Raw genomic sequence first — 16,046 nt, 5'->3', positions numbered from 1 at the left:
ACTTTGAATCTTCGCGTCTTTTTGTTAAATATCAAACAAAAAACAAAATGAATTAAAGCAAAGTCTACCATAAATTAGAAAAGGACATCAAAAGGATACAAATTTTATTGTTATTGTGTGGTTGTCCAAATTCTTTTTGGTAATCATATATAAATTTTCGGGAAATCGTATGACTTGCATGTCATCGTCCATCAACAGAACCGGAACAGGGCAAATGCAACTGAAAAAGTTAGAAAAAACGTTTACGATTATGATTTTATTAGTATATCGATTTTTTATATTGATTTTTAGTAGTTTAATTGATTTGCTTACTGTTATAAGGTACGTCCCCATAACATTTTACTTTAATCTCGAGCCTAAACGATACAGGAAAAGATTTCTTCGCAGATGCGGGAAAATAAAAAAAGTTAGAAAAAAAAAAGTTAACGATTTTGAGTTCATTAGAAGATTGATTTTTTATTTTTTTTATTTTTATTGAATTTCTCTACCGTAATATATATTTCTAATACTTGTAAAAAAGGCATAAAAAACCGAAATCCAATGCACTATAAAAACTGACTAAAATTAAACGCCATTAATCAATGGAATAAGCGAAACAACAGCTACCATCATATGTAACTTTATATTTTTATGCGCAATTTTAAGTGGGATCTCCAATTCTGTGAAGAACACATATAATACAATATTGTTGTATTATATTATATCTGGGACATATAGTATAATAGTCCCGGAGTATATGTATCTGTTAAGAAGCACTGTATTTTTCTTGTTTACTTTGTTTGCTTGATTGATTTGTTGTATTCATTTTTGTTGTTGTTTTTTTTGTTGTTGTTTTTTTTTGCTGCTGATTTTTTTTTCGTGAGAAAAGGGGGGGGGGGTATTAGGCTGTTTTATTGTGTTTGTTTACTTTGTTTTGCAAGTCTCTGTATGCATGCTTTAACAAATTTTACTGCATGCACGTCCATTATAATTAATCGACTGAACTCGAAAAAAAAAAAGACAAAATTAGCCAAACTAAGCGAAATCTAGCAATCAATCAATCTGTAAATGAATTTATCTTCGATGAAGGAGATGACATTTTTCATTCTATCAAATTCACTTTACATTCATAAAAATAATGGTTTGTTCGTTCGTTCGTTCATTCGAATTTAGTGATTTTCATTCTCATGATGGTTTATTTTCAAACTATTTACTTAATTAGTCATTGATTCGGTACATTTGTGTTGTATATTCTCACGTATTGACATCATTTTTACAATGGACTTAATATATAAAACAAACAACAAATACGTATAGTTACTTAGGCATCAGTTAAGTTCAACATAAAGTGCGATTCTTAATCTTGAAAATTGAAAATAGGTACAGAATTTAATGATTATTAAATCAGCCACATTTTTTTATTAGCAGTCAAATGCATCCTTACATTGTTCATGAATGAAATGAATTGACCTTCATGACGGATCGATTTGGTTCAATGTCGTACCAATGCTTTTTTTATGGATTAGCATTATATGAATATATATTAGAAAGTAATGTTTGTTCAAGGTATTTTAATATTTATGTATACGTTATGAAATCGTTTAAGCTATCCTAAAAGTTGATTGTAATTCCAACATAATCGATTTCGCCATGAAAACATCGAATTCTTCTTCGACAAGTAACAAAAAGAAAGGTAATTTTGCATTTATAATTTTTTAATTTCAATTAATCTTTATCTATATTTTAATGTATTTTAATATTATTTTGTATGGTTTCATAAGATCTTTATCAATTAAAGCAATATGTGCATTCGAGTTAAATGACACCATTAAAGCGTAATCATGATTTTCACTTTTTTTTTAAGTCAGCGTTATATACCAAAGAATCTGTTTCAGTTTTTTTGTAAGTTTCAGTATTCAATTATAATTTTTTTCATATATTTTTAGACAAGAACATGTTACTTAAAAGTCGGTGGGTGTCAACCATCATAAGTAGTTGCAGATTCAGTCAAAATATTTATTTTATGTTGTTGGTAGGGCTTAGTACCCTTTGTCATTTTGTTAGTTGTTTCTTGTGCTTCATGCCAATTTGTGAGTCACGTCCCTTTCTAATTGAGTTTAACAGATTCTTCTTATAATGTGCTGTTACACAGATGTCCGCGGTAAGGAAAGTGTTGAGCGCTCACAAATATTTTTAAACTCCGCCATTTTCTGTAGGCGCCTGGCCCAAGTCCGGAGCTTGTAATTCAGTGGTTATTGTTGGTAGTTATTTTTCATATCTTTTACTTGTTTAATGTTTTTAGCCTAAATTAGGTCAATACCACGGTTAGTTAACTCTTTTGATTTATTTCACATTTTATCATACCGGGGCCTTTTTTTTTTTAGCTTACTGTATGGTACGCGTTTTACTCATTGTTGAAGGCCGTATATGGTGACCCATAGTTGCGTACATTCTCGTCCTTTGTTCTCTGGTGTATAGTTGTCTCAATTTAAGTCATATCACATCTCAATGAATTAATATCCGAGGCTTTTTCGGTGCTTTGTGTATATTCTTTTTATGTTAATGGTTTTTCAGCCTTGTATCGATCTTTTGAACTAAGTCGATTGCAAATGATTTTTACAGTTTGTTCTTATGTTGAGCTGTTACATCACTGACTAAGGTTAGGAAAGGGGTGCTTGCTCATAAACACGTTAAACCCCGCCACATTCTGTATCTGCATGTCCCAAGTCAGGAGCATGTAATTCAGTGGTTGTCGTTGTTTAATTTCTGTCATATTTGTTTTCCGTAATTTTTTTATTATAAAAGAATATAACAAAAATAACGAACTCCAAGGCAAATTTAAAAAGGGGAAGTCCATAAAAAAAAAAAAGCTATCAATCAACGAAAAAGTGACAAACAACTGCCATATTACTGACTTGATACAGACATTTTCCGAAAACAAAATGGTGGGTTAAACCTGGTTTTATAGCTAGCTAAACCTTACACTTGTACGATAGTTAATATAGTTTCGTTATATTGACAACATTGGGTGAGCAACCCAAAACAGACACAATTTGTTAATGTGACAATAATTGGAATATAGCCGCCAGAAACTGTGTAAACATACATCACAAACATACAACACAACTGACTAAAAACTAAATTAGGCCGTTAGTTTTCTCGTTTGAATTGTTTTATATTGGTCATATCGGGGCGTTTTATAGCTGACTATACGCTTTATGGGTTTTTCCCATTGTTGAAGGCCTTTCGGTGGTCTACAGTTGCTTACTACCACTTCATTTTAACTTTCATATTAAAATAAGAAGTCGATCATACCATATCTCTTTATTTTTATATCAAGCTTCATCGTCAACCGATGAAATCAAATAAACCGATGTAATTGAATTATATTGAAATACTTAAACCTTCGTTTTTTTCACTTTTTCAAAGTAGTTAGAAAACAAAAGATATGGTGTTTCACAAATATTTTTAAACTCCGCCATTTTCTGTAGGCGCCTGGCCCAAGTCCGGAGCTTGTAATTCATTGGTTATTGTTGGTAGTTATTTTTCATATTTTTTACTTGTTTATTGTTTTAGCCTAAATTAGGTCAATAGCACGGTTATCTTACTCTTTTGATTTATTTTACATTTTTTTCGTACCGGGGCCTTTTTTTTATAGCTTACTGTATGGTAATCGTTTTACTCATTGTTGAAGGCCGTATATGGTGACCCATAGTTGCTTATATTCTCGTCCTTTGGTCTCTGGTGTATAGTTGTCTATATGGTTGTAGATATGGTGTTTCATTTCCAGACACAAAATCATGTGGACAGGAAGGAAGCAACAGAACAACGCTTTTATTGCTGTTCTTCGTCTAAATTAAAAAAGCACAATGAAATTTTAACATGGAACAAAAACTCTCACCTAATTGTAAGTTCAAGACAAATTCCCCTTGAAAATTGCAGGTTTGATATTTTTGGTATTTTAGTATAAATCAAATAACTTTCCGTATAAATCAAATAACTTTCCTTTATTGTTAAAAATATTCGAAACTATAAGGTTTCCTACTCCCAGTCATAGATGACATACAAACTAAGAGATGTAGTATGATTGTCAATCAGAAAATAATCCACAGAAGTTCAAATGACGAAGATAAAAGCAACTATATATGTCACCGTACAGTCTTCAACAATGAGAAAAAAACCTGTACCATACAGTCAGCTATAAAAGGCCCCTACATGAAAATTCAAATAAGAAAAATAACGGCCTAGTTCATTCAATATTATTTACGATAAACAAATATGACACACATGAACCAACGACAACCACTGAATAACAGGCTCCTGACTTGAGACGGACAAATAAAGAATGTGGCGGAGTTAATCATGTTTGTGAACGCTCCACCCTCCCCTAACATGGGACAGTAGTGTTACAGCATAATAACCTAAAAACAATCGGTAAAAAAATCAGTTGCAAATGGCTTAACGCAATGAATCGGTACGAAACACAAATAAACCAACTAACATAAAACAATAGACATAAAGTATCGAAATAAGAGTACTCACAGTTACTGAAAGCAAGTTCAAAGCCAATCAATAAATAAATTATGATTTCCAGACTAAACTTCTATGTCATTTGGGTCTCTGATAGACAGTTGTCTCATTGCCAATTATACCACATCTTCTTGATTTTATATAAAGTATCAATTAGTACACAGCCATCGGATTTAATGTATAAACACTCTGAGAAACGCATGACCTTTGCTTGTACAATTTCTTGGATTTGTTATTCTCAATGTTCTTCTGCTCTTTAACTTCGTAATTGATTTGGCCTTCAACCAGTTTTGATTCGAGCGTCACTGATGAGTTTTAAGAGGACGAGACGTGTGTCTGGGGTATAACATTTTTAACTAATTTGATCTTTGACGATTTTAAAACCCTTTACCAGCTATTTGTAGGATTTGTATAACAGTATACCCTAACGTTTTCTAAAAAAACCAACGTCTATAAAGCATCAATCTATGTACTCTTAGATCGATACTTTGTTTTTTGAGGGGCTTTTTTATTAGTTTTTTGTTGTGCTTCGTACCTATCTGATTAGTCCAGCATTTGTAAACTGATTTTTACGGTTTGTTCTTGTGTTGTGGCAGTGCTGTTACACCACTAGTTAGGGAGAGGACTCATCAAGATTCAACAGATGATGTATAATTTTCAGAAATGGCAACAAAATTTCGACAGCGATCAAGTGGAGGGAAAAGTGCACGTCACCTTATAGATCAAGGCAAAAGCAAGCCAGTGAGTATACATGTACATGTATTATAAAGGTACGTAAAGTCACTACATGGACGATATCAGAGATTTTAATGAAATTTTGCATGTATCTAGAGCATATCAAAATGCATATGAAAATTGAAAAATGGTAATATAGATATAAGATTTATATTTTTCGAGATATAGCAAAATAAATGTCCAGTAAATATAGATATAAATGTACCAAAATAGAATACACATAATGTTTGCAGTAAGGCAGCATTACTTAATAAAAGAATCATTGTTCGCCATACAAACATGCAAATTAAGGTACTGTAGTTGAAGAGTTGTCGACGTCCAATGGCGATTTGACGGTCGCAAATGCAGTTTTACAGGCGATGAGTAGTGCAGTTAATTTAGCAAATAAAAAAATGTTACGTTACATAAAAAATTAAATTAGAATTATCTTAAATGCACGACATACACACTCATTTAGTTCAGCTGTAAATGATTTGAGATGCTAGTTTTTGACTGTATTTGGTTTTGAAGCTCTTAAACGTTTTATATGTTTTGCTTCCAAAACGTTTTGTCTCAAGCGTCCTCTTTTAACCGGACTGAAATATCTTTACTTTTTAATATTCAAGTTTAAAACACTGATAACAATTAGTTATATTTTTATTGTCAGCTTCTAGTATTATTCATTTAGTACTATCTTCACTTTTCAGTTTACATATCATTCAAGTTTATGTCATTTTAATAAATCGAGTATTTCTTGATTTAACGGATTTAGTATTATCTTCACATTTCACTTTTCACTACTCATGTTTATGATACTTGAATACATCAAGTATTTCGTATTATCGGGTATTATCCATTCGGGACCTCGGAATGAATAATGTACGACAATAAAAGGCTCAATAAACTTGAATAATGAAGATTGAAGATACTTCAACCCGGTCATCAATCGAATTTACTACAGAAGCAAGACTAATATCCGTATTTTACGTTTTCAATTATTAACATATAATTACAATGTGACCAAAAATTGAAAGCTTGCACAAATGTTGTACAAGACTCCCTGCAATACATGTTTTTGGGGACTCAGTACTATCAGAAGTCAATTACTAGGCGCTAGTAAAGACTTCTGGTACTATATGGAATGAACAATGCTTGTTTATAAAAGAATTCAGAGGGGATAGTATCCGACCATACAATAAATACTCAACTTATTCAAGTACCATTAACTTAAATTATGAAAAAGAATATTTCTTCAGCCCGGTCCTGGACCGAATTCACTACTGAAGCACATGTCGGTATTTTACATTTCTAATTATTAGCGCCAAGTATGACCGAAATTTTAACGTTTGAATAAAACATCCTGCAATAACAAATCTTTTTGGGTGAAACATCAGCTCACATCTAAATCTTGATGGCAAGATCTATTAATGAGGCTTTTCTAGTTTTTTTTTTATTTTGAAATTTCGCATTATACATGTAAGACATACAAAAAAATTTATAGTCCGAACGAAAATATATAAGATATTAAAATATAAATACGTATATCTGTCAAACTAAAGCCTTGTGACAATCCCTGAAGGATTTTAAATGATAAATTTATACTATTCCTTTTCGTCCTGAACATGCATGAAATATTTGCCAGCGGACGTTAAGCAAACAACAATAAATAATATATCATACTTTTGATTTTCGAATTCAAAGGTCCAGAAAGTGGCTTTATCATGCTCAATCCTTTGTATTAGACAAGCAGATAGACAGAAACAATGACTGTTTTACTTTTTATAAATATCAGGGTAGCTGTTGTGTAGCCAGTCATACACGGAGGTGGATGCTCCCTAGTTTCAAACTAGTTGGAGGACCAATTTATTCAAGTGAAGAAGATGGGGATGCTCCAGGAAACACTCTCGCTTAAGTAACGCCACTGGCCATAGTGCAGTCAAATCCTCCTTCCAAATAAAAATAAATAAAACAAATATTTAATGAAATAGTCGCTAATTACTAATTTTTAATCTCTAAAAAACCAATGCCAAATATGATAATGGCAATAATAGCACTAGAAAATTCAAAACATTCTGAACCAAATAACGACATAAAGACAACAGCGATATGTACACCTACAGAAAGATATTCTCGAATACCATATGGGTTAAGTTATATTTATCTTTCATTGATAATGAAGAGTGCACTTTTTCCGTTTCCGTTTAGTGAATGATTGCCTTTACATTTTATAATGTTCTTTTATACACATAGTAAGTAATACCCTAAAAAGGCTATATATGAGAAGGGTGTGGATATTTTAAAGTGACATCTAAACCTCTGTTTTAACGGAAAAACAAAAAAAAAATCAAAACTTTCTACATTATAACTATACAAATAAGAAGATGTGGTATAATTGCCCATGAGACAACTCTCCACCAGAGACCAAATATTTGTGAATAAAAGGAGTTGTTTGGTACTTGAAATACATCAAATTAAATAGGCTTAACAGTTATAACTTTCATATCAACATTTATTTAGTCTGATGAACCAAGTTTAAACAAACAAAATATCCAATGGAATGTAATAAAAGAATCTAGATAAGGGGTAGTTTTGTTGTTCGTAAATTTTTGAAGTAGAAAATATGGACGTAAAATATTTCATAACTGCATGACAAAACAATCTGGAACTAATAGGTATGTTTATTCTATTTGAATGTTTACAGGTCTTACATAAAGTTACATATGATTCTAGAGCAAAAGGATGGATTGGACCACAAAAAGAAACTCATTCAAAATGGGTGAAGGCTCGAGGAGCAGTTATGGTTTGTATGTCTGAATATAAAATCAACCGTTGACACAGACAGCCGGATACATAAAAATGAGGAGATATTGTATAATTTCCAATGAGACAGCTATCCCTCAGAGTTAAAATGAAGTGGTAGTAAGCAATATAGGCCATCATAGGGACTTCTACAATGAGAAAAACCCATACCGTATAGTCGGCTATACAAGTTCTCGACATGAAAAATGTGAAACATTTCAATCGAGAAAAACTAACTGCGCTTTTATTGCTGTTCTTCATCTCAAAGTCAGAGTGAGGCCTTCAACACAGAGCAAAACAAAAAAATCTCACCTCACGGCAAGTTTAAGACTGCCACTAACACCGGTTTGAGTAGAATTCTTTGTAAAAATAATTCGGAAAGACTTTGTATCACCAAAATCGGGCCCTTTCAAAAAGAACATACTGGAAAGTAGTACATGTTATTGAGGTATCAACTGAAAGGTGCAGACGTGGAGGACTGGTGATCCTTGTAGATTACATATTCACCGATATTTTTGAATAATAAAAAAATGTATGAAAGAATTCTTAATTTGAGGGCATATATTGCCTAATTCTCAGAAAGGAAGTACCTCGTTTGATGTATCCAAAGTTCCGGTAACCAGTACGGTCTGATACAGTTCCATAAACTGTTCTCATCACAAACTAGAATGTATTGGTCTCCCCCCGAAGACTCACAAAAATGCAAACATAGACGGATACAGCAACTTTTGAAAAGGGGGAGGGAATGGTTATACCTGAAAAAAGTATGATTCAAGAATATGGGATTCTTTATTTTGCCTGTCATTACGTGAAATCAAAGGAAAAGAGAAAACTAGCCATACCCACATTGACCCTCCCTTTTTATACGCTCGTTTACGGGACGTATTATGGTATACCTTTGTCCGTACGTCCATCCGTCCATCTGTTCGTCCGTCGTCAAGATGTCGGATAATAACTCAAAAACGCTTTAACCAGTTTTCATGAAACTTTGGTGAATTGTTTATATCTATTGACGTAAGCTCCCTTTTCATTTTTATAAATTTTTAAGTTTACGTTTCCGAGTTATTCATACAAAATGGGTGATCTTCCAGTTTTCTGACTACAACTCAAAAATGCTTTGAGCAGTTTTGATGAAACTATGGTGACTGGTTTATATCTGTTAAAATAAGCTCCCTTTAGTTTTTACAAGAATTTGTATAGTAAGATCTTCTATACAAATCCTTGGTTTTTATTATAAATTTCTGATATGACATTGAGGAGTTATGGAACTTTATTCGTTGAAAAAGCAACGGGCGTATCATGCACTCATGGCGCAGCTCTTTATTCAACTTTTTTTTGGTATCTAAAATTCAAATACCCCATATATGTAGTTAGCTCTAAATTCATTGATAAACGAAAAAATAATATAAAACGGAAATAATTTCCATATTCTATTCGAAATTTTCATTTTATTTTTAAGAGTTATATATCGATAGTGTAATGCCTCCCTTTCCTGAACTCATTCATTAGTCTAAATTTAAGGTCTTCCACAAGGTTTTTCCATTTGTGAGAACTGTATGGTGATCCCTACTTACTACTTAATGTTGAGTTTGTTTGGTTTTTTTTTTATTTTCAGTTCCTTGGTATTCGTAATGCAACAAGACCTCGAATAGATGTCGCATCATTAGTAAGGGCCACGGTAAGATATGATGTTACATATTAAAGCCAAGTGAAATATTTCTATATTTATTGTGTAAATATGTCATATTATATGAAATTCTATACGCACTTTGCCATTTAATTTTCACCACTCTTAAAAAAATATAACTTTCGAAATTCTAGAAACATGCTGATCGAAAAAAATTGACTTATCTCTCTTATATTATGATATTCAACAAGTCACCAATTACCATATTCATAGTATACACATTTACTCTTATTAAACTATGTAACTGTAGTAAAATGTTATTACATTTATATCTATTTGCACGAATATTATAATATTTTTCAGAAGAATAGAATGAGTTTTTCAAAGATGACAGACATCGATCAAGACGACAGCATTCAGGTAGTCACACACACTCTTATTTTTTCAAATACGGCTGTGTCATGATCTCTTGAATCTAGGTTAAGTTGTGTTAGTCGACAACACAAAGCGAAGATGTATGTGTGCAAAACTACACATGAAAAAAATGGAAAGTTGCAAATGGGCTCCATTTGAACTTTGGTGTATGGTTGTCTCATTGGCAATCATACCACATCTCCTTATTTTTATATTATCGACATTCAAATTTTATTTTCAAAGATCACGTTGCACATTCTGTACGTGTGTCCTAAAAAATAACGCATGTCCGATTAACATTCAAAACAGTGGCGCTTCCTAAAATTTGTCCATTAAAATCGTCATATATTACCAACTGATAACGCTAGGTTTAAGATTGAAACAGGTTATAATTTTGTCTTTAGTATCTTGTTCAATGTCTTATAGACTTATATTGAAAGAAGATGTAAGTATACAACGACTTGTTGAAACGGCGCGGGACGTTTGCGCTTTTTCATAGGACATTTGCGCTTTTTTTAATGGACATTTGCGCTTCAATTCATAGGACATTTGCGCTTTTTGAATATGGACATTTGCGCTTTTTGTATAGGATATTTGCGCTTTTACAATATTTTCTTATGGTTAAAAGTTAAATAGTCATTCCATAGCACATCCGTGTTTAAAATTAATTTCATAGCACATTGATGTAGTTATATATATATAAAAGTAAACGTTATAAAGACATCAAAGACACGCATACATTGTAGTTATCACAGATCAGTTTTCGCTTGATATCTGAAGCCCAAGGAATGAACAATTTTGCTCTTGTAATCTGTCCTGACTGGTATTTTGCCCTTATTTCAAATACATATTCTAGTAGTCTCTATTTCTCAATTCTTGACTGAGATGCCCGTTCATCAATATAACGAATTTTAATGTACGAAAATGTAGTTGACGGTGTCCGACTGTTGTTCAATGATGAAAATCCATGGTGACGAAGTAAGTAACGACAAATACAAGTTGAATTTATTTACGTAACTCGGTAAAAAGCGCAAATGTCCGGTCAATTTACTACAGGTGTATCAAATTTAAAGCGCAAATGTCCGTAGTGTTTGGAGCGCAAATGTCCTATCGTGTTACAGGTAAAAAAGCGCAAACGTCCTGCGCCCTGTTGAAACCTATCAAAAGACATTCTATAGAATTTATATATGACATATGGTATTTGATAATGGAATAGACTAAGTGTCTATCATATAAAGGGCTCTTAGTTTACTTGACAATTATTGTGAATTTATCTTTATTCGTTGCATGGAAACCAACAAAATCCTTCGAAAACAGGTAACCTATGAAACGATAAATTACATTGTTTTTAATGTCCCTTACTTGGTACAGATATATTCCAAGCTATTTTGAAACTTTCGGTTGAAAATACCATTTTGCAGATTAGTTTTCTTCAATTCTCCATTGATAGACAAAGAAAATAATTAGGAGACCAAAGTTCCAACATCTCAGGCGAATTAAACTTAGAATAAAAATTCGGTTGCGCCAAAAATGCCTCCCTTAGCGCCACAACTTAATTGCGCCAATACATATACTATGTTTGCGCCACTATAGTTAAAGTATACGATCCCGCAAATTTAAAAAAATAACAAAAAAAACCACTGACTTTTCTGTTCCCTTATTCAAGTTTCGGGCTGGCATAGGTAGTTTACACTAGCGGAGTAAGCGCCATTTAAAAGCACAGATTATGCAAACAAAACATAAAACTGTTGACAGTCAGGCAATATGATTATATTGAAATTTGTAATTTAAGACACACACACATCTCTTCGACTGAGTTTTCCTCTAGTATATATAATTCTGTCACTTCAATTGTTCTCTTTTGAAATTCCCAAATTTTGCATTTTACGCCTACATTTTCAAACAAAGTGAAAAAAAATCAACACGTCCCGATGATAACTTCTTGGGGAAATATATTTCAAGAAGAAATGCATTCTTTCCAAAAAAGTGACGAAATTTATTCAAATCTTTTTTTTTAAATTTTTTTAAGCAACAAGAGTCCCCTTTAATCCATTAATTTTTCTTCATGTAAAAAATAAGTTAAACATAATTTACTAAGAATTATTGAATATGACAAACTATGTGTGTACATGTAAATTATCGCAAAGTAGTTCCGTATTTTGGCGCAATTGATACCGTTGCAAAATATAATTTGGCGCAAATGATAATTCTTCAAAATAACAACTGGCGGAAAAATACTGCAACTCTTAGAAGGCTGTGATAGATTTGGCTACTTGTTAGGTCCGTTTTGGTCATATAGTTTATCCCATACAGCAGAGAATGGAAAGGGAATGTGTCAAAACGACAACAACCCGACCAAAAGCAGAAAACGTATTCAAGTACTTATACATATTTGGTTTTCTAAATGTTGGATTGAAGCATTCCAGGTGAGATAAGCCAAGAAAAGCATTTAGAATTCAGAAAATTTATAAAGTGTATTTTTTATTTACAGGTTACACTTCGAAACCCGTCTTTCATCAGTAGACCATTCGATACAAGGAAACTAGGGGGCGCAGTATGGACATCACCCAATCCAATCGGCTCCGCCAAAGAACGATCGAAATATTTCAGTATCGATAGACCGAAGACTTCCGATCGTACACGATTATCTTCAGCCGTCAGCAGCCATCAAGCACAATACTTAAAGAAAATTTTACAAGAAAAGGAGAAAGAACTTCAAATGATGCAGAGATTGTTATCAAAGTCAACCGATGAAAACTCAAAGTTGTCAAAAGAGCTGGAAGGGTATGAGCAAAAGTACTTATAAAACTGAAACATGAATGCTTAATTGCAAATGAATTTTCTTAAATTTCATATATATGCTATCAATAATTGCCACTCAATTCCTTAAATATTTTTTTTTTTATATATGTGTTAATCTTTGAACTTAAAAATGATAAAATCATCGGGATTTTTTTCTCTCACTATTTAGACAACAAATGAGAATCTTTATGTTATCAAAGAAACGACCTATAAAATGTGTTCAGGGTTTAGCATTTGCAATACCACTTATCTTAAAGTATGATTTTAGTGATTTGTCGACGCCTTATTTAATTACTACTACAATATATACGAAACATGACGGATGTTATATGATGAGCAGGAACTATTGACATCAATTTTATATACTATACCTTTTTCTTCTCCAATTTGTGATATTATCGTCGCCTTTTAATACAAATTTATCAAAAATAAATATTTATTAATAAAATTAAGTAAGAACTTAGGAAAGGTTGCTCAATCTATAATATTCTATTTTTTCTGTGTGTTTTTTTTTTCTTTCTCTCCTTGCAATGGAATCGATCGTCCCTTTTTTATGCTTTGACATAACTAACCTGGTACCTTCAACATTTATATGTTTTACTTATAATTATATTTCAGATACCAGGGTAAAAACTACGATGAAATCTATCTGGAAAATCTGAAGTTGAAAGAATCTATTTCAAGAGTTTCCAAAGAAAATGTTATCCTGAGAGGGCAGCTTCAACAGGAGAGAAATCCTGCTGTTCAGAGAATGTTGGAAAAAGAGAAACTACAGAAGAAACAATACACATTATGACACATGATTGGGCAATGTTTGACATCATTCGACATGTACTCAGACACAACGAATTAAATTCATTACGTGATGATGTTTTACCTGAAAATAAACGCAATAGTTTGACATTTTTTTATCGCTCTGAATACGTTGAGGTGTTCATGTTATATATTACATAATTCATTTACTCTACCAGACTTTGATAAATTAAGCCGTAACCGAGTGACATTTTATTGAAGAAACTTAGTAGTTCAGTATTTCAAGCCTGTCAACACTTCAAATCCTGCACTTGGAAGGTGCGTTTGACTCCAGTCTTAATTTACTAGAATTGTCAGTTTCATGTTGCAGGCCGGCGGTTTTCTACCGCCACCCCGACTTTCTCCTCTAAAAAAAGGGGGGGCTTGGATGAAATTTTAAAAAAAATAGGCAGGACAGGAGTTTTGAGTAAAAAAAAGGCAGGATGAGACACTTGCAAAAAAAAAAGTCAGGATGACAATTTAGGTAAAGAAAAGTCAGGATAAACTTTAAAAAAAAAGCCAGGACCGAATAGAGGGGAAAATAAAAAGGCAGGACAGAGATTACAACTAAAAAAAAATGCAGGACAAAATTTTTCATCCTAGACCCCCCATAAAAATCAAATGGTAGCTCCCTTAAGTCAGACGTCAGATGCTACCCTGATACACCCTGTCGTTGTTTTTGTCCTCTGGTTTTGTAGTTTTTTTTGTGTATGTTGTCGGGTTCTTGATGACGGGTAGAGCTTGACGTCTTTAGCCGAACAGTTTTACTTGATTCAATTCCTGTGTGCTGGTTCATATTTTTGACGCCAGTCTTTGCTCCTTTCTATTACAAATACAGATAAAAATTGTTAGTCTTACATGTTTTTTTGATTTCGGTTCATTTATATGATTCGGAATTTAGTGTGACGTCCATTTTCTCTGAATTAGCACATTTTTTTTTTGTTTAGGGTCCAGCCGAAGCACGCTTCAGGGTGCGGGATTTTCTCTCTGTGTTGAAGACCCATTGGATGGCCTTGAGCTGTTTTCTGCTCTTTGGTCGGGTCATTGTCTCTTTGACACATTCCCTGTTTCCATTCTCAACTTTATTATAGAAATCACTTGTAAAGCTCATATGTTCCACGAATAACGTGATCCTTAATTGCACGATCCCTTAAGACAGGTCCGATCCGTTGCAATCAACATACACAAATCACTTTTAAAAATAGTAAGATATTCTTAATTGATTTTCAAACACATTTTGTGTATAGTATTTTTTTTGGGGGGGGGGGGGGGGGGGGGGGGGGGGGGGGAGGATGAGGGTTTCGATGAAATACGATTAAATAAGTGACGGTAGTAGTAGTAAACAGAGATCACGATACCAACAGGTATATGATGTTTCTTTTTTAAATTTCATCAGTTGCTGTTATTGTGTTGCATGATTGTTTTATACTTTATATCCTACTAAATGCTTAATATAAATAAGAAGATGTGGTATGAGTGCCAATGAGACAACTTTCCATCCAGGTCACAATGTATAAAAAGTTAACTATTATATTAGGTCAAAGTACGGCCTTCAACACGGAGCCTTGACTCACACCGAACAGCAAGTTATAAAGGGCCCCAAAATGACTAGTGTAAAACAATTCCAACAGGAAAACCAACGGTCTAATCTATATAAAAAAACGAGAAACGAGAAATACCTATGAACCACACCAACAAACGACAACCACTGAATAACAGGCTCCTGACTTAGGACAGGTGTATAAAAATGCAGCGGGTTTAAACGTTTGAACAGGCGCCAACCTTCACCCTAACCTGAGACAGTAGTGTAACATTACAACATAAAAAGACCCACTATAAAATATCAATTGAAATGGCCGAACTCGATCTAAAAGACATTTAAACAAAAACAAGTAAACATACACTGAACGAATAAGTTTGATCTATGATACAATATTAAAACGTAGGTGTCTATATAACATAGACGTTACAGTAATAAAACAACGTACACAGGTAAATTTAAATATAATAATTTTGTTGTTAGGAATACGGAAGTAAACATTTTTTACAAAATGAATTTGTTGTTCAGAGTACGAGTTCAGAAGTGAAAATTATCGTCATATTTAATACTTATCAAAAGTGGTACATATTAAAAATAGTGAGATTGAATACTTTTTCATTAAATACTGTTTTCCTTTCCAGCACAACCATGCATTCTCTCACAACATAAGTTCGGTTCAATGGTATAATTATCTAACTCATGATATCTTAACCAAGATATTCAGATACTTTGGACAAGGCCATCAGCTAGTTATGACTGTCACGTTATATAACAATTAGGAGATGTGGTATGATTTTCAATGATACAACTATCCACCAGAGACATACGGACGAGGATGTAAACAATTCT

General features: G+C 32.8%; 1 protein-coding gene across 1 annotated transcript in view; it reads left to right on the top strand.

Moving 5' to 3' along the window:
* LOC127717519 (uncharacterized) overlaps positions 1–13,766 on the top strand; it is a 159,821-nt gene extending 146,055 nt beyond the window's left edge. Inside the window, exons 4-7 of the mRNA XM_052223198.1 lie at positions 9,638–9,700; positions 10,013–10,069; positions 12,555–12,847; positions 13,484–13,766. Coding sequence (XP_052079158.1) covers positions 9,638–9,700; positions 10,013–10,069; positions 12,555–12,847; positions 13,484–13,661 — 591 coding nt within the window. The 3' untranslated portion in view covers positions 13,662–13,766. The remainder of the gene's footprint in view (positions 1–9,637; positions 9,701–10,012; positions 10,070–12,554; positions 12,848–13,483) is intronic.
* Positions 13,767–16,046: the final 2,280 nt, after the last annotated feature.

This window comes from Mytilus californianus, unplaced genomic scaffold (assembly GCF_021869535.1).
Source record: "Mytilus californianus isolate M0D057914Y unplaced genomic scaffold, xbMytCali1.0.p SCAF_10, whole genome shotgun sequence".
NCBI classification, from domain to species: Eukaryota; Metazoa; Mollusca; class Bivalvia; order Mytilida; family Mytilidae; genus Mytilus; species Mytilus californianus.
Note: the sequence above shows the minus strand (reverse complement) of the source record. Positions and strands in the feature narration are given on the sequence as shown.